The 20,830-nt window shown below is 36.1% G+C and overlaps 3 protein-coding genes across 5 annotated transcripts; 1 reads left to right on the forward strand and 2 right to left on the reverse strand.

Annotated features, from left to right (window-relative positions):
• Positions 1–621: 621 nt before the first annotated feature.
• LOC110717844 (putative gamma-glutamylcyclotransferase At3g02910) lies at positions 622–1,727 on the forward strand. The gene has a single exon (XM_021896628.1). It carries the CDS (start codon positions 820–822, stop codon positions 1,390–1,392), a length of 573 nt encoding a protein of 190 aa, XP_021752320.1. The 5' UTR covers positions 622–819; the 3' UTR covers positions 1,393–1,727.
• Positions 1,728–4,066: 2,339 nt separating this feature from the next.
• LOC110717455 (chaperone protein DnaJ-like) lies at positions 4,067–7,752 on the reverse strand. 3 transcript variants are annotated; one of them, XM_021896156.1, is made up of 6 exons: positions 7,334–7,752; positions 6,767–6,844; positions 6,550–6,625; positions 5,806–5,879; positions 5,608–5,678; positions 4,067–4,521 (listed from the first exon to the last, which is right to left on the reverse strand). In XM_021896156.1, the coding sequence occupies exons 1-6, from the start codon at positions 7,376–7,378 to the stop codon at positions 4,467–4,469; spliced, it is 399 nt and encodes a 132-aa protein (XP_021751848.1). In that variant the 5' UTR covers positions 7,379–7,752; the 3' UTR covers positions 4,067–4,466. The 3 variants fall into 3 exon arrangements, with proteins under 3 accessions (XP_021751848.1, XP_021751850.1, XP_021751849.1); XM_021896158.1 differs by having other exon boundaries at positions 6,767–6,899; positions 7,334–7,751; XM_021896157.1 differs by having other exon boundaries at positions 6,767–6,894; positions 7,334–7,750.
• Positions 7,753–8,126: 374 nt separating this feature from the next.
• On the reverse strand, positions 8,127–11,815 carry LOC110717454. Its single transcript, XM_021896154.1, has 5 exons — positions 11,662–11,815; positions 10,489–10,624; positions 9,760–9,856; positions 8,754–8,837; positions 8,127–8,660 (listed from the first exon to the last, which is right to left on the reverse strand). The coding sequence occupies exons 1-5, from the start codon at positions 11,693–11,695 to the stop codon at positions 8,523–8,525; spliced, it is 489 nt and encodes a 162-aa protein (XP_021751846.1). The 5' UTR covers positions 11,696–11,815; the 3' UTR covers positions 8,127–8,522.
• Positions 11,816–20,830: the final 9,015 nt, after the last annotated feature.

The raw sequence follows: 20,830 nt of genomic DNA on the forward strand, positions 1-20,830 counted from the left end.
AAGACAAATAAAAATATAACATTAATTACACTGATTTGCGCGTGATTTTGTCCGACATTTCTAAATTAATACTAAATTAGGAAAGATATTAAGTACTTATTCATATACCTATGGGTTACATATAGCATTACCTTTTTTTTTTTTTTTTTTACTTCATTTTTTGGTTGTATCACTTTTATTTTCATGGATTTCTAGGTAATTTTTTGAAGTTAAGAAATGTGGAGAGAAATAAATAGGGCCCATGTGATATAAAGAGAATTTATTACTTGAAAAGAAAAGTGATACAATTAATTTAAAACTTATTTTTTAGGAAAGTGATGCAACTAAAAAAACGGTTACCCTATTCATAATAAAATTATGTTTCTGTTTTGATTTTTGTTATGTTCAAATTTTTCAACATTTTAAAAAAAATTCTCATTAATATATACACAATATTTATATTATCAATCTGTCTTAATGTATGTAGAAATTAATTTTGGCATATTAAAAATTAATTTTTAGCACATCTATTTCGTGAAAAAAAGTTATAAATGTGCCAAACTCAATATTTGATACGTCGGAATCATTTTTCATTCTATAGTTATATTAGTGGTTTATATAAAGTCTTAAAAATCGTGCAAAACCAATTTTTATAAACAGAGAGTATTTATTATCTTATTATTATATATTTTAGTTTATATCTAAGGTATCTCCTATATAAATAACCTAATTCGGCAAAGTGTAGTCTTTTCACCACCACACAAAAAAAACACTCCTTCCACAATCATCTCCAACAACCAAAAATAAGCCCATATCATCAAATTTTCTCCCTTAGTATCAATGGGGGCAGAGAATAACAAGAATGGAGGAAAATCAGGAAAAAGAAGACTAATATTCACCTACGGAACATTAAAAAAGGGATTCTCAAACCACCGATTGATGGAGGAATTAATGGGGAACGGAGACTCGACATTCATCGGATCATTCCGAACCGCAGAAAAGTATCCCTTAGTATGTGGACCATACAGGGTGCCATTCCTTTTGAACCTTCCCGGAAAAGGCGATATGGTATGGGGTGAGGTTTATTCTGTATCGGAGACGGGCCTCGCCCGCCTCGATGAGCTTGAAGGTGTCACCCGCGGCCATTACCAGCGATTGCCGATTCAGATAGCTGATTTACCAAATGGTAAAGATTTGGATTTAGATACAGCGGAAGCGGAGGCGGAGGCGTATTACGCGGATGAATCGTATGCACAAGAGATGTGGAAGAGGAATGGTGAGGCTGGGTTTGTGAGTTATTCTCATAAGGAAGCTAAGGGTTATGTTAAGCGTCAAGATCGTCCTCAGAATATGTCGTTTCTTGACCACATTTCTCGTTTTCTTTCTTCTCCGACTAATACTAATTCTTGTTAATTTACTAATTTCTCCTTGCTACTAGTTATTTTTCCTTCATTCTAATAAAAATATTTGCCACTTGTTGGTTCTCAATTGGTTTTGATTTTGAGTTTGTAGGTAGTTTATTTTACCCTCGAGTGTAAAATTATTCTAGCTCACATCACATCCCATGTTTGAGTAAATGTGAGTGTGTAAGATGAATATTGTAGGCCTAGTTATGCTTTTATTAGTGTGTATGTATAGTAGTGAAAATTAATCTTTGATGTACTTAATCTATGCATAGTGCATTATTAATTTCCTTAATTATCTTTGTAACGTGCTCCAAATTTATTAATTCTCCATTTCATTTTATAGATTCAAGTGCATAATTTAAAATACTCAGAGCATCCACAATGTCTAGTTACATGTACATGTAGTTTTGGGTTGCCACATTATAAATTTCCAAGTTACATGATTTTAGCTACAGCCTCTACATTCTTTTATAATAAATAAACAAATATATAAAATATATTAAACAAATAAATATAATAGCATTGGGTGGAGTGAAACCACAAAACTCTATAGAGCTATGTAGTTTGACTTAGCTACAAGAGGTTATAGCTTCATAATGGCTAACATGTAAATAATTGCTAGCAGGTTCTTATACACAGCCATTGTCGATGCTCTAATAATTTTCTTAAGAAAAAAAAACTACAAAGGTTGTTTCCTCCATTTAATTACATTTACAATGAAGAAGTCAACTTCCCACCCCCAAAAGGTGGAAAAGACTTCTAATATTACTCTTTCCGTCCTTTTATTTTTGCCCCATTGTCATTTTTGGTCAAACTTTGACTATAGATTACCGTTAATGTATAAAAGATAATATCGTCATGAGTAGTCTTGCTAGATTCGTCTCATTTTATTTTTTATTAATATCACGTTTTTATAATTTTTACGTATATAGATCAAGATATACACATTTTAAAATGCGTTTTGAAAACCGTGCACAATCAAATGGGACAAAAAAGTAGGGATAGAGGGAGTATCTTAGAATTTTGCCTCTCAATTTGCCTTGCTTAAAGCATTTGAGCCCAAATCAATCAAATGTATGGTTAACATACAAATCCACCAACCAAAAGTCCTTTTCTAGTTTCTACCCTCGCAAATAATGAATTTACTCTAAACCCTTTTACTAAATCACCAACTTTCAATGAATTTCAATCACTATATGCTTATTGTATCAATTGCGGTGCAAATTGAGACTCGTATTATTAATTACATATACCTATTACAAGATCAACAGCATATCATAATACTACTAACCATATAATGTGCTAATACTGTGTTGAGTATAATGTTTAATCTTTGATCAATTCAAGTCAAATAAGTTTGGCCACTAGAATCTTTGAAAAGCTAAATTTTCTAAGAATGAAGAATTAAACCCCTAGTTCACCACATTAAAAAGTTAACAAATTAATTAATCAACGAATAGATTCATTCAAAGTTCTACCTCTGACTTTCATTATATTTCTTTTCTAATGTACAATTGTAAAATAAAAATCTGTCACATACTTTAGCACTATATATTACAATTATGTTATTCTATTAATTATTCGTGATAGGTATAAAAATGATATTAGCATATAAACTAATATAATATGATTTGTACTACTTTATGTAAGAAGTGAGACAATGTGATATTAATTAAACCAAAGAATACTTAAATGGTATAAACAGGGACTAGAATGATGGCGATAAGTATATATAAGAGTAAATGTAACGCAAATCAATAAAAAAAATAGAAAGCCATTTTCAATTACGTAGATAAGTAAAATTATATGCATAGATTATGGTCCTAAGAAATCACGTATATCTCTTTATTATTAGAGTATCATTGGGTGAAGGTAGAATTGGTCTAATTGTTCTAGTAATCTATTTTCTCAAGTTATACCTCATTCATAGTTGTTTATTCCAGCGTATTAACTAGTTCAGAGGCATGACCCATGGAGATCGCAAAAGACTCCACTCTTCCTACTCGTAGCTCAACGGCCATGGTGGACTCCTCTTTAAATTAGTTGAAAGTTCTACGGCAATCTATACAACAGTTATATTGGATATTTTTAGTTGGGATCGAATAATAAGAGGTAATTCCGTATAACATCCACAATTGAAAGTATTGATAGCAACGAACCAAGTACTCGTACATGGGATGCAACTACAGTCTAGAACAACAGTTTAGTCTCTCAAAACAAATTCCTGCACCACAAATATAGGGAAGATATTTGACTTTTGATGAGACAAGCCTCTAATTTATACCACTCTTGTTCGAAGATTGCTTGACACATTTTCAGTAAGCTACAAAAACTTCAAACTATGTGCGGTAGATATTTTCCAAGGCATATTTTGTGATAACCAATCTTGTATTTGTTACCTATGGTCCTACTACCACAACTTTTGACACAAATTTCTATATTCGCTTAGATTTTGTTCACCCCTACAGAGCTCTAAAAGATGTCACTCATACCCTTCCATAAATATTTCACCAAGTAGAGTTCGAGTCTGGTGTCATCTATGGTTCATAAGGCGTCTATCGATCTTATCGAGCCAAATTGAGGAGCCATTCCTTTAATTTTCTATCAAGACTTTTTCAATCAGTGAAGTTGTATTTCAAAACAGACCTTGCATCATTGCCACGACAGTTAACAGCATCACCTAAGCTTAACCATTTGTTCTGAAGTATGTTCTTTTCTCATTCAACAAAGAATAAAACAGAATTGTGTGTGCTATTTTCAGGGTATCTTTATTTCACAAGTACAAGAGAATGAGCTCAACTGAGAGCAATAGATTGTTAAGACACCAGTGAAGAATAAATTTCTCACAAAGCATTTACTGCACCTTAGCATTACTACTCTAAAGCCATTTTCAATCCCTAACATGCTGTGCAAACCATAATCGCACCCAGATACAAAATACTAATAACTCTCTTTTACTATTGTACAAGTACAGCAACAACTTGGTCCTTCATCTCGCCCTCCCTCCTAAGTTTGAAGACTAATCATAGGACTGAACTCTTTGTAAGTGTAGTTTGGTAAACAAAAATAATGGCAGGACACTCAAACTTTACCGTCTTCACATTCATTTGCTTCCTTGAGGTGTTGATTATAAGACCTACAACAAATAAAAATGGGATGAGAAGAACTGGAAAGAATGGGAACTAGCTAACCTCGGAAAAATAAGGTGCACAAAGACATGGAGCACATCATTCATCAAAAGATCATCTAGTATTGCTACAGAGTGAACTTTAAATTAATAACCTTTTAAAAGTCTTCAGAGAGTCAAAGTCAAGGAAAACATAAATATGCACCAACAAATGAGATTATCCCTGAATCTATTGAAATCAATTCTACATTTTGAGACCACCTCTACAAAATCACTTGTTTGTGGATATATGACACAACCTTAGCGGCTTTCCTCACGTGATTATACTTCATAGCACTAGAAAGGGTAACCACCAAACTTTCGTAGCAAAGATACTTGTCCCCAATCCACACCACAAGAGCTAATGCTCGAAATCAAAAGAGTTTCAACATAAGTTTGATAAAGTTTCTAGCCAGTTGACTTCTAAACAGAAAAAACACAAGCAGTTCCTTCAACATCATCTAGAAAATTTACAACAAACACCCACAGGTAAACCCACATGCATGATCGCCTTTGCTACCATGCACTGTGGTGTCTCACGATGAACATATTTCGTTATATTTTCTACTTGGGTTTCAAGTTCTTTTTAAGATTACAATTTGTCAAAAGCAGCGTACATAAACCTGGCAGCAATGAAGGATCAGAGATGGTCTTGACTCTAGAACTAAAGCCCTACATAAGATATTGGTCATGAGAAAATATCCACCTCTTCCTCTTCGAAAAACTAGGATACATACAAAATGATAGATTGAGTTGAGTTGGTTTCTTCCTTTGATTCCATTTTCTTCCAGTAAATAAAATGAAGTTCAACAGCCATATACTTCAAAATTTCACAATCATTGAACAGTCAATACTCATTCAACCACTATGCCCAATCACAAAAATTAAACTCATCTTTCGTCGAACTACCAAGCTAGGTGATTGATTACCTACTTGCTTACAAATAGGATACTTGAAAATTTCCAAATCTATAGGAGAGGAAGCAAAAAAAGAACTCTGAAATTTTTTTTTGAAATCAAAGAAAGTCATTCCAGAGTAAATTTAGCATTGTCATACCAAAGAGAAGAGTGATTGATGCCAAGACCATTGCAGGTGAGTATCATTCCTTTGAACCTGGCAAGGTATTCCTGGATTCAGGATCAACATCAATGAATTAGTCACATACCAATTAACAAACATAATAACCATTAACACAGAAAGCATATAAATTTGTTTAGTCTCAAATAGCAAATTAAAGTGTACAGATAACCTTACCGGCAGAGAGTACTTATCAATCTCATAATCCCCACTTAGATCGTATTCGAGTCGTTTTGTAGGATCACTCAAAACTGACAAATCAAAAGAGATGAACAAAAGAAAGAGTGAGAAATGAGAATTTAGCAGAAAGCCAACATACTCAAATACATTGAGAAAACAGGGTGAAAAATCTGAAAATTAGTCAACAAAAATTTCCTGGAATTCAAGAGATGATTCAATCATGATCACTAGTCCAAGAACTTTGGAAAAGAAGTAGCAGAACACATTGTTTCAAAGAAGCACGACCACAGAATGACCAAAATACAGCAAACAAGAGCAGCCATTGGTTTTGAAAGGAGTAGTGATTAGTGAATGATCACAAAATCACAATGGACATACTTCTGCATTGATTGGGAGGAAATTTTCCTCTCGGAACGAAAAATAACAGTCAATGATATCAATAAAATGAAGTTACCAGTGACAATAATAATAACAGAATGCAGCTTCTCTCAGCCAACTTAATCACATAATACCAGAATGCAGCTTCTCTCAGACAACTTAATCACAAATGAATTATCTATTTCAAACAATATAAGAAAGTTGCACTATAAGAGAATCAACTGATTAATAAATAAGGGATAGATCTCCCCATAAACAGTACGATTGGGATAATGTCACGGTCAAATGCATAAATGGATTGGTGGGTTCAAATGTTCAATTCCCAGTAGCTTGTTAGTTTAAAGTAATTAGCATAAAGAATACCTCTGTAAGCTTCGTTAATATCTTGAAATTTGGCAGTAACAGAACTATCGTCCTTATGCTTGTCCGGATGCCATTGCTGTTCAATGTTGAATAATGTGAGCATAACAACACAACTAAGTTTTAAAGAAAAAATTGCATAAACTCAGCAATGCCAATAAGCTATCTAAATGAACCATTTTAGTTCTTCAGAAAAGTGACAATATAGGATTAAACTCACCAAAGCGAGCTTTCGATAGCTTAATCGTATATCCTCGTCCGATGCATCATAATCAACTTCCAAAATCTTGTAATAATCCTTTGTCATAATTAATCCCAGTTAGGTAACATCTCACAGCAATGACAACCCTAAACTTAAACGGAAGTTAAATTTCAGATTTATAACAATAAATATGCCAAATTTACACAAACCCAACTCCACATTAAATCAAATCAAACAAAAAATACAGAAGAAAATTGAAATTAAGTCAGGTATGAGGAAGATTAATGCCCCAACAAAAAAAAACCCAGTTCAAGAAAGATTCACGATATGTGCTTATCATTCAAAATTCCTTCCTTTCTTCACCCTAATTACACTCATTTATACATTCTTGACCTAATTTACATCAAAGTTTGCAGTAAAAAAAAAAAAAATCAGATAAACCCCAGAATAAATTTAACGGATTATAATACAATTCGAAAAAAAAAAAAAAAAAAAATCTTACTAGAAATATATAATTTCATCAAACCAAGAACATTAATTTAATTTTTAAAAATGTAATTAAATTAAAATGCATAGAATGAATACCTTGTGAGTAGTGGTGTTAGAAGAAGTGTAATCATTGTGTTCCATCTGAAGAAGAGATTATGTTATATTCTAAATCTAATAAAGTTGTAATCTTTACAAACTTCATTTGAGAATTTTTACTGCAATTAAATTAAATTATTGTTCTTCCCGGAAAAAAATTTAAGAGGCAATTAAATTAGATTTGTAAAGAAAAACGGAAAAACCCAGGATTTCTCAGGGATTGTAGCTTTGCCTGTAGGAGGTACTGAAGAGAGAAGAATTCTTTCTCTATTTAATTTTTTTTTAAAAAAAAAAAATTCCATTATCTACTATACACGTGCGGCGCATGTTGCTCCAATTTTTTTTTTTTGTTTTTTTTTGGTTGACATGTTGCTCCAATATGAAATATTAAGGAAAAAATGTTACAGAGAAATGTTCTCCTCTCTTAATTTCAGCTAATAAATTCTAATGTAATAAGGTCTAATACGACACATCAATAAAATCTACTTCGTATTTAATAGTTTTTTGTGCTTTTAATTCATTATTATCCTCTATGCATGTTTGGTGGATGTTGCTCTAATCTCCGTTTCCTTTTGTTTACTTGATGTGAGGTTGAAACATAGTTTTCTGGAAAATGTTGCAAATAATATAAAACAGAGATATTTTAATACTTAATTAACCGTATTCGTATCTCAATTATTTTTTAAATTAGCATATTACATACCCGTTTCATATCCATAACCGACTTTGTACCATCCTTGCGCAACTTAGTACAAGTATACGAGTAAAATTGAAATTTACGGCAAAGATAAGGTTCGATTAAGTACCCACATTAATTTTCATTTTGTCCAGAGGATAATCAACAGTTTCAACGAGTCAACATGGTTCAAGAAAAACCAATTATGTAATGCAACAGGAAGTCTTTAAGAAATCATTAGTCTTACTGATGAGCAGTAAGAGACCAGATAATCAAGATGCCACAAATATCTCATTCAATGGCTTTGCATTACAAGTTTAACCAATAGACCATATATTATAGACTATTGACGACGTTCAAGAGTAATGTATTCACAAAGACCACGCGAAGAAAAAGGAGTATAAGGTTGGTATCAATATGGCTCAGCAAGACGATAATAGTAGATCATGGTTGCAGTCTCGCAAAAAGCTTGCTTAAACCAGCAACAGCATCATATGTTAAAATGACCACAGTTCACATTGTAGCTTCTATTTCTGAATCAGACTCTGCAGGCACTAAAGCAGTATTGTTTCCACCTCGTAGACGAGTAGATACATTGTCAATTGCAGCATTCAGTTGGCTCAATTTGGTATTGAGTGTTTGTCTAGTCTTCTGATTTTGTCCAAACAAAAAAGGAGTTTCAGTATTTGTGTATGTAATTAAGATACCTCAAGTGGTATGTCTAGCCTATATAGTAAAACATACCTCCAGGCCCTCATCATCATAATACATTGGTCGCCTAGCTTTCCGGAAACCATATTCATCTTCATTCAGCAGAGATCTTCTGATCTGATTGCACAAAGAAGCCAAACAACATGATTCCTTTCACTTTTTTCCCCTTAAACAAGACAATATGAGAACAAACCTATCATTTTGTAAAAGCAATTACTAAACAGCATACACTAAGTAGCAATGAAGGTCCCAAGAATCTGCACTCTGAAACCAGTCTTCCAAAAGAATAAAAGCACCATAAAACAATCATAAATAATCTGTTATCAATTCTCAAAAGTTCTTTGACTCTTCAAGTTCTTATCCAAAAGTATGTCTTTGCTCCCTTGAACCTTTCTTCAACATGTGACACTTCATCTGAACCAACAACATGGACACCTAACACTACATTTTGGACCATGCATTTTTTCATTATTTAACTGGGTCTAACAACAGACGTACCCAAGTCCATGACAGACAGTATTAATTAAGTCAAACATTGTTCTAAAACAGGTTTCATAGACTCTTAATTTAATCAAAAATATGGATCACTCTAAGATAAGGTTCTTTTCCCAAATTATCCTCATCCTATCACTGTTAAATTATAGAAGCAGTAAAAGACATCTCGGTCAAATAAAAATATTTACGTTCGTCCTTGTTTAAGGAATATTAGGATTCTTGAACAGGTGACAATAGCCGAGTAAACATTAAAAGATTTTTGTATAGAAAAGAGGGGAATATTAAGTAAATAAATAAGTACATAAAACAATTATAAGAAGTAACAGCTAATTCCTCACATACTATAAGTACATAGAGCATAGCCGTGCTAAGTTCCTAAGTTCTTAGACTTCCTAAATGTTTTAGTTCATCAATCACTTTCTGTACTAAAAATTTATAGGTTAGATCAGCTGCAATTTTCAATAACATACAAAGATCTCAAAGCAACTCTTATGTGGGGGTTAAAGAGTTAAGCAATTAAACCTTGAGTGGAAAGCCAAATCACCTGAGGAGCAAAAATATATGCCAGAGTTCCACAAACTGCACCACCAAGAAGAAATCCAGCAACGAAATCACCACCACCTCCACCTCTTTCAGAATCACTGTGTGTAATTAAGTGAACAGCGTAAGACACACAAAAAGAAAGCTCTCCTTCATTCTCAATGAAATGGGGAAAGGGAAGCCACCCTATCTTTTTGTTTTTTGATTCCACCCACAGTTAAACCAACATATATGGTGAATAATTTAACACATCTCTGAGCAAGGCACCAGATCAAAACACCTACAGAGTATTATACTCCCGTTTTATGAAAATGTGACACAACTTTTATTCTATGAAGAAACCCTGTCAAACTACGAAATAATATTCTTCTGAAAGTATTTAAAAAGGAGGAGGGGGGGGGGAATCAAACAGCAAGAATTTTACATTATAATCCAACCGCCACTTTAACAAGTTAATGGTCAAAGTTAGCAAGCAGTGATAGCCTATTATTCAGAGATGACGGAACTATAGACTAAAAAGTTCAATATAGGCGAGGTTTGCAATCCGCATCCATTTTACAACCAATTTCTCCATGACTAAAATCATTATAACACAAGAAATTGGGACCATAATTACAACCGTGGTGAAAGCAAAGTTCCATATGTATTCTCTTCTCAGTTTTTGATTTCATCTTTGGGTGAGGGATAAAGAAGCCAAAATTTATGGGCAAAGTGTAAAGGTCAAGAGTAAAACCTGTACTGAGCACGAACAGCAAGCTTATGTTGCATTTCCGATCGCTTCGACTTTGTTGGCATAGCAACGATTGACATATTTCCTAAGGAAGTGCATTTTGAGAATGGAAGCTCACAAGACTTGAGATTAGGTCCACCTTGGTAATAAGAAAAGTAGATGTCACAACACGAGCTTTTGTGAGTTGTGACGATATAATTGATAGGAATGAAACCAGTGGCATATCATATTCATCATCAATAAAATAACTAGTGTCAAGAGTGAAAGTTATCTTAAGGAAATTGGAAGTAAGATGACAGACATCTTATATATCAACTTGCATCACTTATCTCTGGCACAAATCGAAATTCGAGCCATCCAGCGAACATATTAAATCATACTTGTATCATTAAATTCCAGAACAAATCGAATTCAAGACATCCAGAAAACATACGGAGTATTAAATCAACCTAGCATCATTTACTGTATTTCCCAGATGAATCGAAATCCAAGACACCTATCAAACGAATTAAATCAACCTTGCACATCATTTTCCCAACACTTCATAATCATGAATACCACATAATGACACGCAATTCCCATCACTCAATCTTAGCAAGGGTATAACAGATAACCAATCACATTTTTTTTTTCCGGACATTTTAAAATAGTATATGAGACTAATATCTCCAGAGTTGAGGCTAATAAGAGAAAAGTCATACTTACAAAGCAGATCCACAAAGACAAAGACCAACAAATTTCACACACAAATACATTTCAATAATAAATACGGAGTACTCCATAGATTACAATACTGCAAGTCCACTGCCCATTGTAAGATAATCAGATCTGAATTAACTCCATTCACATTACACATACCCTAATTTCAAGAATACTACAAAAATTCATGAAAAAATCACTCATTTCTAGTAAAAATCAAAAATTCAAGCCATGAGCACAATTAATCCATTTATGTACATGATTAAATCAATTATTAAGCAAGAAATTATACTAAGAATGATTAATCTGTCATCATTTCACCATTTTTAGTTCGTTGTTTCGGATTTTCGAAAAACCTCAAAATTTCCGCCAGTGAGTTGCAGTTAATTGATTATTATTTGCAGCAAAAAATAGAACTCAAAGGATGATGCAGAAGCTTAGGAAGAGAGTAACGGAGGAGAGAGAAAGAGAGATTACCAGTAATAGCAGAGGAAGAAAGAGAAATCGGCATTATTAGTGAGGAAAAACACAGGTATAAACTTCGGGAAGGGCAAATGAGTTCAGGTGTAGCCGTGTAGTGTATTGTTGATTTCTATAGCCGTGTGGCATTTAGGCCATCGGATAGAAACTCGTAAAAATTAATACTCCCTCCGTCCCTTGTTTACATGCCTAATTTTTTTTTTGGAGTTGTAAAATTATATGGCTATTTTAAATTTAATAATAATATATTTTTTGACAATATTTCCTCTTTTTGACAAGTTGTCATCAATTTTCTTTTATTTATTTTGTACTTTTGACATCATTTTCCAACACATTTTCTCTCCATCTCTTTAATAATTGCTAACTTCTTTTTCTTTCGCTCTATCTCTCTATAACCTCACATGCACTTTGTACTTCTCAATCATGGGTTTTAAAAAGTGAATCGCTAAACATCGCCCGCAAATTACCATATAAAGCCCACAAATATGACTTGGTGTGACAATTATGCCCCTTTTCTAAAATTGAACAAATCTCGATTTAAAAACTGTGGAGCCGTGCTAAGTTGCCGCGGGATTCCATTTTCTAAAATTGAACAAATCTCGATTTAAAAAAAGTGGAGCCGTACTAACTCGCCGGGGGATTCCATTTTCTAAAATTGAACAAATCTCGATTTAAAAAATGTGGAGCCGTACTAACTCGCCGGGGGAGACCGGAGGGTAGGCTGGAGTTGTGGGGGACGCCAGAGGTACGTCGTCGTCGACGGAAAACGAGGTAAGTCACCGGTAAAATTCACGGTTTACCGTAGGGGTGGCTCCGGCGCCTAGGGTGGACGCCCTAACCGTAGCAAGGACGTCCAAGCCAGACGCCAGAACCACCGGACCGGCGTCCAGCCCAGACGCCCAAACCACCAGACTGGCGTCCTGGCCAGGCTCCAGTCTGCTGGCTGAGGCGGCCTTGCCAGGCGCCAGTCCAGTGGCTGTGGCGGCCCTGGCAGACGCCACCCCTATTTTTTTTTTTCCTTTTTTTTTTCCTTCTTTGATTTTGTTGTTGGGCCTAATTTTTTTTTTTAAATTAGAAAATGAGTTTTTTAAAAATTTCGAAATGGCTTTTTTTTTAAATTAATTTTGAAAATTCGAAATAGGTTTTTGTAAAATTAAGTTTGAAAATTCGAAATGGTATTTTTACATAATTATGTTTTTTTTTGTGTTAATTCTGTGTAAATATAGAAATTAAATGTATTATGCGTTAAATGTATTTATTATAATATATAATTGATGCAGAATTATGGTGGAGACGAAAATGATTACAGTGGGATATTTGGACATGATGGTCCATTCGAATAAGCTCAACAAGCGATTGATTGGGCAAAACAAGTTGCAATTGCAGCTGGATTTTGCTTGGTAGTAGTAACTCATAAATCTCAACGGGATGGTAGAATGGATCGCATTTTGAGATGTGACCGTTATCGCAAAAGAGAAGAAAGAGATTTTCGTACAGCCACTCAGTTTGATACAAAGCGGAAAGGCTGTGGGTGTGAGTTCAGAGTAAAGGTCCGACAACTACGGAGTCGTGACGGTTGGGAAGTGATTGGTTACTCTAAATGGGGGTATCACAACCATGAGATGATAGTATATGAAGAGGGTCATCGACAGCTGAGCGGCTTAAGTCCTGCTGCGAAACTGGTTGTGAAAGAAATGAGTGATGCTCAAGTCAAGCTTGCTAAAATATTAGCATTTGTGTTAGAGAAATTTCCAGAAGAGCATCCAAACCGGAGACACATCTACAACGTCAGACAGCAACTCAGGTTTGAACGGTCAGAGGGAAGGAACCCTATACAGCAGCTGCTACACCAGGCACAATCACGTGGTTACCTGTTCTGGTTTGATTCTGATGAAGATACAGCGGAGGTGACTCATCTTTTCCTTGTGCATCCTGATTGTGTTGATATGATCAAGTCTTGGCCATTTGTGATTTTGATCAACTCAACGTACAAGACAAACAAGTACAAGTTCCCACTGGTTGAGATCATGGGGATGACTCCAACGAACCAGAACTTTCTGATTGGTCATGCAATCATCAAGGATGAGACGGCTCCAAGTTATTATTGGGTCTTGGAGAAGCTGAGAAACTACATCGGGCCTAATGTTCATCCAGCAGCCATCGTCAGCGACTGTGAGGGAGGTCTCTTTGCCCCCATAGCAGAGCTGTTTCCAGAATCAAATCACTTATTGTGCACATGGCACATCAACAATTGCGTGAAAGTGAAAGCCTACAACCTTTTCAACAAGAATTTGGAAATGGCAGAGAGATTGGTGAATGGTAAGTGGCGGAAGATCCTACAGGCTACCACAGAGGAAGCGTACGAGCGAGAATTGGCTAACTTCAGGGATTCGTATCAGTGGTGTCCGACACTGGTGGACTATGTCATGCAGCAATGGGTCCCTCACAGGGAAAAGTTTGTCAAATATTGGACAAACCAGGTACTTCATTACGGGAACACTACAACATGTAGAGTTGAGAGCGCTCATAGAGCTACCAAGGACTGGATTGATTCATCGACCGCTGCTTTGGATACACTGTTCGATAGACTTAACAAGTCAATTGAAACTCAGAAGAACGGCATCAGGAACTCTCTAGAGGACTCCAGACGACGACATGGAACGATGTATAGCCATTTCATATTTAAGATTCTCCATGGTCGTGTGTCGCACTACTGCTTGGGGTTGATTCTCACTGAGCTGAACAGGATGAGGGACTTGGCTGACGAAGTGTATGCTCGGTGCGGGTGTGCTATTTCAGCAACTCATGGATTACCTTGCGCATGCACCATTCACCGCGTTATTATAGAAGAAAGGCGTCGTTACATGTTGATCAGGTTCATTCATTCTGGCGGACGCTCGTTATTGGTGAGCATGCAGATACTCGGGTGGCCGACCGTGAACAGGAGGAGTTGGAGCAGTTTCGGGCGATGTACGACCGAGTGTCCTCCAGCCATCCTTCTATTATTCGTGACGCTACTCACGTACTTCATGACATGTTCCACACGTCTACCTTAGATTTTGAGGAACCCGATGGAGTTGACTGTCCTCGAGGTCGGCAACGGCGGAACAGGAGTGCGTTTGAGTATATCCGTGGTCTTGGTCGTGGTCGGACATTGTCATCTGGTCGTACTGAATCACACTCGTCTGTGAATATGCCCCTAAGGACTTGTACGTTTTGGTTTTTTACATTGCACATTGTTTATGAGGTTACTCGTGCCTTCTTAACTATGTCTAATTATATGGTGAATAGGAAGAAACGACGTTGATCAGTTTCCGTACAAGGACAGGATACCTGCGATCATCATGCCGTACTTGGAAGGGTGGAATGATGTAGTCGGAGATGGTAACTGCGGATTCCGGGTCGTGGCTGATGTTTTTCAAATGGGCGAAGACAACTACGGTTTGGTGCGTCAGTTGATGTACAACGAAATTGCCTCTAACCGAAATGTTTATCGTCATGTGTACCAGGATGACTTGGATGGCGCTCTGCGGCGTATCCGGTGGGGAGGTGGACCTTGCGGTCAAAATCATTATTTTGACGCGCCCCTAGATCTGTTTGTCGTTGCAAACATTTACAAGTGCGCAGTCATGCATTTCGGGCTGGGATTGCATAGTCAAGCTTATTATCCTTGTACCACGGTTCTCCCTTGGCGTTCACGTGAGACTGTCACCACACCGGTCAGAGAGGTAGCTATTGCGTTTCTTGGGTCATCATACAAACATTTCATCCGACTAGACATGTCATCCGACTTTCCAGTGCCACCGATTATACCTCGGTGGTACACCATTCGTACAGCGAGTGTAGAGGGTTGGGATGCGCTATATCATGACCGGATCCACGAATGGAACACCCTAGCTGCATTTTAGTTTTTCGTGTTTACATCATTCCTATGTAACCTTATTTGTACGTTGCTCTTTTAATGAGAACATTAATTTTTTATATTGTATTGCTTACTGCATTCTATATGTTGCATGGGTAAGTTGCGCGGATCCACGAACGGTAAAAACTAAAATGATAATATGTCAAAGTTGAAAAACAACAACGATAATATGTCAAAGTTGAAAGCTAAAAGAACAATCTAAAATGTTACAAACTTAAAACATAATGTTCAATTTAATAAATTAAAACGATCAAAACCATCAGTAATCCCTCCTCGATGCCGACTCCCAATGCGCAAGGGTCTGTTCCAGACTATCAACAGTAGCTCTCACTGTTGCACTCATGTTGTCCTTCTCCAGAGAGAGTTTCTGTACGTCCTGCATTATCTTTCCCATCCACTGCATACAACAAAAAATAAAAGATGAAATACAATAACAACATATAAAACTTAATTAAAAAACAACGATAAATATTTTATGAGACATACAGCTTCCGTGGCAGTAGGCGGTGGCAAACAATCATCATCGCTGTGGTCGAGATCTGCGATCAATCTCGGGTGCGAATACCGGTTAAACCATTCCATGTAGTACTGGTCACACATGGGAGGAAGCCCAGAGGGCGCCCGCTGCAACTCCGCAGTCCATAAGCGGGCCACCATCGGAAACTGGTCCCACGTCCCAGTCATGATATCTGGCCATCGCACGACGTAGTCCCTTGACGATGCAGGTCGGACCGCCTTCATCGGCCATGCCGGGGGAGGAGGGACAACTTGGACAAATCCAAGCTGGCGAAGACAACGCTGGGGCATGTACGCCTCGACGATCTCACGATATGTGCCTCGTACATGTCATCAACTAACAAACCTACCACCCCTACCCTTACGCACCTCCACCACATGTGCCTCGTACATGTCATCAACCCTCTGACTGAATGGACCATAATCATCATACGGTCCACTCCCATCGTCCACATCCTCATCCTCATATGCGCCCTCCTCCTGCTCCTCCTCCTGGTCACCCTCCTCAGCATCATCATCGTCATCGTCATCCTCATCCCGCCGGTGGATCCGTTCTCTACGAGCCGAGGCCGAAATACCACGGGATCTAACATGTCTATGCCCCGACCTCTCCACTGAATAGGTTCTACTAAGAAGCTCTATGTTCTTCCCCGCACCATGACGACCCAGTGAATTCTACAAAAAATTTAACAAATTATTTCAACTAATTAGGACACAAAACAAAAATTTCAAATTATTTCAACTAATTAAACACAGAAAAATATTATACGGCATACACAAATACACACATAATACCCTAATATATTACAAAATGTATGATTTCCAAAAAAAATAAAAATTATTTCAAATAACTAACCATAAAAAATAAAAAACAAATATATTACACATACACAAATACACACATAATACCCTAATGTATTACATATTTTAAATAAAAAAAACAATTACACATTAACACAAACAATTACCACATACTACATCAATTAAGGCATAAAAAATGTTTAAACATCAAACATAAAAAAAATAAAATATAAACACAAAAAAAAGAGATTTGATTTTATAAAAATAAAGTATACACGATTTATTAAAAAAAAACACATAAAGTTGATAAATATTTAAACAAAAATAAAACACATTAACAAAAAAAAAATTAGACATAAAACTAAATTATTTTAAATAAAACTAATTTTCTGATTTTGCAAAATAAAAAAAAACCAAAAAAAAAAATCAGAAAAAACAAAAACAAAAAAAAAAGAAAAAAAATAAAAATAAGGGGTTGGGCGCCTGGCCAGGACGCCCACCCACTGGCGGTGGCGCCAGCTCCGGCAGCCATAGCCAGTGGGCAGGCGCCTGAGCTGGAAGCCCACCCATTGGCACAGGCGCCAGATCTGGACGCCACAGCCACTGGGCTGGCTCCTGGTTTGGACGCCTGTGCCGGTGGCTGGGCTTCCAAGCTAGATGCCACCCCACCGGCTTTGGTGGCCGGAGCTGACGCCCACCGTCTTTTTTTTTTTTTTTTTTTAAAAAAAAAATAATTAAATAATTACCTTGCCACCAGGTCGCCGCCTTTCCTCCGCCGTCGCCGCCGCCACCTCTTTCCCTTGCCGTCGCGACATTGTCGTAATTAATTTTTTTAGGAGAGGTAGATTTTCTGATATTTTTTTTAGAGAGAAGTAGAGAGTGTTTTTTTTTTTTTAAAATGAAAAGGGCAATAGAGTCAAACCAAGTTATATTTGTGGGCTTTATATGATAATTTGCGGGCGATGTTTAACAAATCCCTTTAAAAAATGTCTAAGTTCCTTGATTCTCGTAAAAAATGGGAAATAGACATGTAAATAAGGGGACGGAGGGAATAATAATAATAAAAATAAAAAAAAACTAGAAAAATTTAAATTAATTTTGATGGGAAATATTAGATATTATTTCAATTTTTTTCTTTTTTAAACAAGGATTCATTTAACTGAAGACAAACTAATACAAGAACACAAAACAACAACAAAAAAAACACTAAGTAACAGGAGAACCAAATAAACAAAATGCTACATCAAAGAACATCTTCTTTCGCCGAAGGTTGTAAGAGTCGTCTGTTGAGAACGAAGCTCGTCTACGTTTGCAACCAACCTTAACACTGCAAAATAATAAATGGTTAGGCACATGCATTCTGCTACAGATGAATCATATATATATATATATATATATATATATATATATATATATATATATATATATATATATATATATATATATATATATACGATTTATAAGCACATTTATGCTAGTTTTATAGGATTTTTTGTCGCTTCTTAGGTCGTACTTGCATAAGTTGTCTGTTTTGTGCTCTATTACGCTCCGTTTGTGTTTTTCTTAATGTTTTAGGTGATTTCATAGTTATTTGGACGCTTTCGAAGTGTTTGGAGTTGATTCAGATGATATTTTGACGGAAGCCGATTAATTGAGTTTATTAACCGAAAATTCCATGTTTGTGGATGTTGATTTTGATTATTGTGTGCATGGAAAATGAACATAGCATTCACAAGGATCACTATGTGCCTTTCCGAATTTTGAGTTGAAAACGAAGAAAAATGATGTTTTACAAAATGTCAAAACTGACCTTTGTTCACTCTTTTGATCATAATTTGAGTTCTACAGATTGGATTGAAGTGATTTAAGTTACATTGGAAACTAGACTTGAAGGGCTTTCCAACGGTAGGTCACACACCTATATACAACATAAAAATCAGAAGTTATAAGCCCATGAAGTTGACGTTATGCCTGCAATGCGAGTGAGCGAGAGCTCGCATAGGTCGCAAGCCCAGCAGCGGTGAGCGATAGCTCACTCGACAAGGGAGCTATAGCTCCAACTGACCCACGACAGTAGCAAGCAAGGGCATCGCAACACGTCTTTCGGTTGGTTCTCGATTCCATCGAGCATCTTCGTGCCACATCGTCTTCAATCGTCCAATCGTTTGACAACTTGTGTAACTTATATTTTCTTATATCTTTTCTTTATTTATTTTTAGATTAGAATTTGAGAGAATTATAAATATTCAAGGAGACTTATTTTCTCCTTACGCTTTTTATTATTGTTTTATGTTCGTTTTAGTTTCCTTCCTAGCCATAGTTTTTGTAGGGCAATTCCATGGATTCCTCCATGGATTGCTCTTGAGTTTGTTACATTAATCCATTAAGGTATTTTAATTTTCTCTTTTAATTATGCTTTCTTTATTAGATTAGCTTTAATTATTTATTTCATGTTTAAATAGTTTATTTCTAGGGTTTGGGAATCCGTGTTTATACTATGAATCTTGATTGATGTTATTGGTATGTTGATTATCCATATCTCTAATTGATAGTGTTTTATTGTTAATCTTACAACCTAATCAATTGTTTGATTAATTATTGTTGATGAGAGTTTGAATCGGAAGTTCTCACTTTTAGAGGCTTACCTACAATTAACAATTCTGATTATGTTAGCGACTGAACTACATATGTTGAATTGAGAGTGTTAAGACCCGACCGTAGGCTTAACAATTGGTCCAGATAATTGATTGATTGAATTATTAATGGTATTTGATAGATTTAGAATTATAAGTATGGTGAACCATAACCCTAGGCCTTTTTATTAATTATGTTCTTGCTTTAGTATAGACTACCTTTCTATCCCGATCTCGTGACATAGTTTAGTTTCTCCAAATTCCTAGAAGTTACATTAAACAACCGTTTTCACGTGGATTCGACTCTACTTACTCCACTACATTGTTAGGAGGTTTTGTTAGGATTTTATTTTTGACAGGTGTACGATAACCTACCAGCTACCCGATTTTCGAAAGCCTAGAGATGTACGACGATGTAAAGTGGTCGAATGACTGGTTGAAATGGACCGCGCTGAAAACTGAATCCCCCAAGAGGGGTTAACACCCAAATGCGGCAAGGCAAGTGGAGGGATACTGTGGGCAGACGAAAAGGAAACACCAAAAGCCAGGGGAGGAACCTGTTGAAGAGGACTCGGATCTTCTGTCATCAAGGTATGCGGGAGAACATCCTCATCACCATACCTGGGCTCTGTACCCGGGAGTGAACTCACACTACCAACATCCATACCTGGACAACAATCTCCTGAAATCTTCAACTGAACTAAGTTCCTAACATGGTCCAGTTCCCGCGAAATTTCTCGGTTTGTAGGATCTAACCGAGAAGCAAGTGACAGGTCATCAAAGGCCTATGGTAAACATCCCAACTTTGGCGTCGAAATACACCTCTAGTATTATTACCATCAAGCTCAAGCACTAAAGAACAATGTTGTGAAGCTTGAGAAAACTTATTATTTTGAGGAGCAAATGCAGCTAGGTTCAAATTTAAGGAAACGGCAAGGTCCAAGAACGAGGAATTCCCATCACTAGAAAGGGGAACAGCAAAACAGAGGATTTTAATAGCCATGTTATACTGCAAATAAGCATCTCCAAACTCATGTCGACGGAACAACTATTGGGTACAAGTAATAGCACAATTCAAATCCTACCTCTGTTTCTTTTTATTTGCAATATATACATGTATGGAAACTATTATATAAAGTGGTTGTACAATTATAGGACTAGGTGGTCAATGACATTGTTGTTGCTGGTCCAATGGCAAAATTATTAGAGTTGCTATTATTATACGAATTAATCTCTACCTTTTATAAATTTAAGAAATATGAGATAATTCTTATGAATAGTATTTAGACAATTA

This window comes from Chenopodium quinoa, unplaced genomic scaffold (genome assembly GCF_001683475.1).
Source record: "Chenopodium quinoa cultivar QQ74 unplaced genomic scaffold, ASM168347v1, whole genome shotgun sequence".
Lineage (NCBI taxonomy): Eukaryota > Viridiplantae > Streptophyta > Magnoliopsida > Caryophyllales > Amaranthaceae > Chenopodium > Chenopodium quinoa.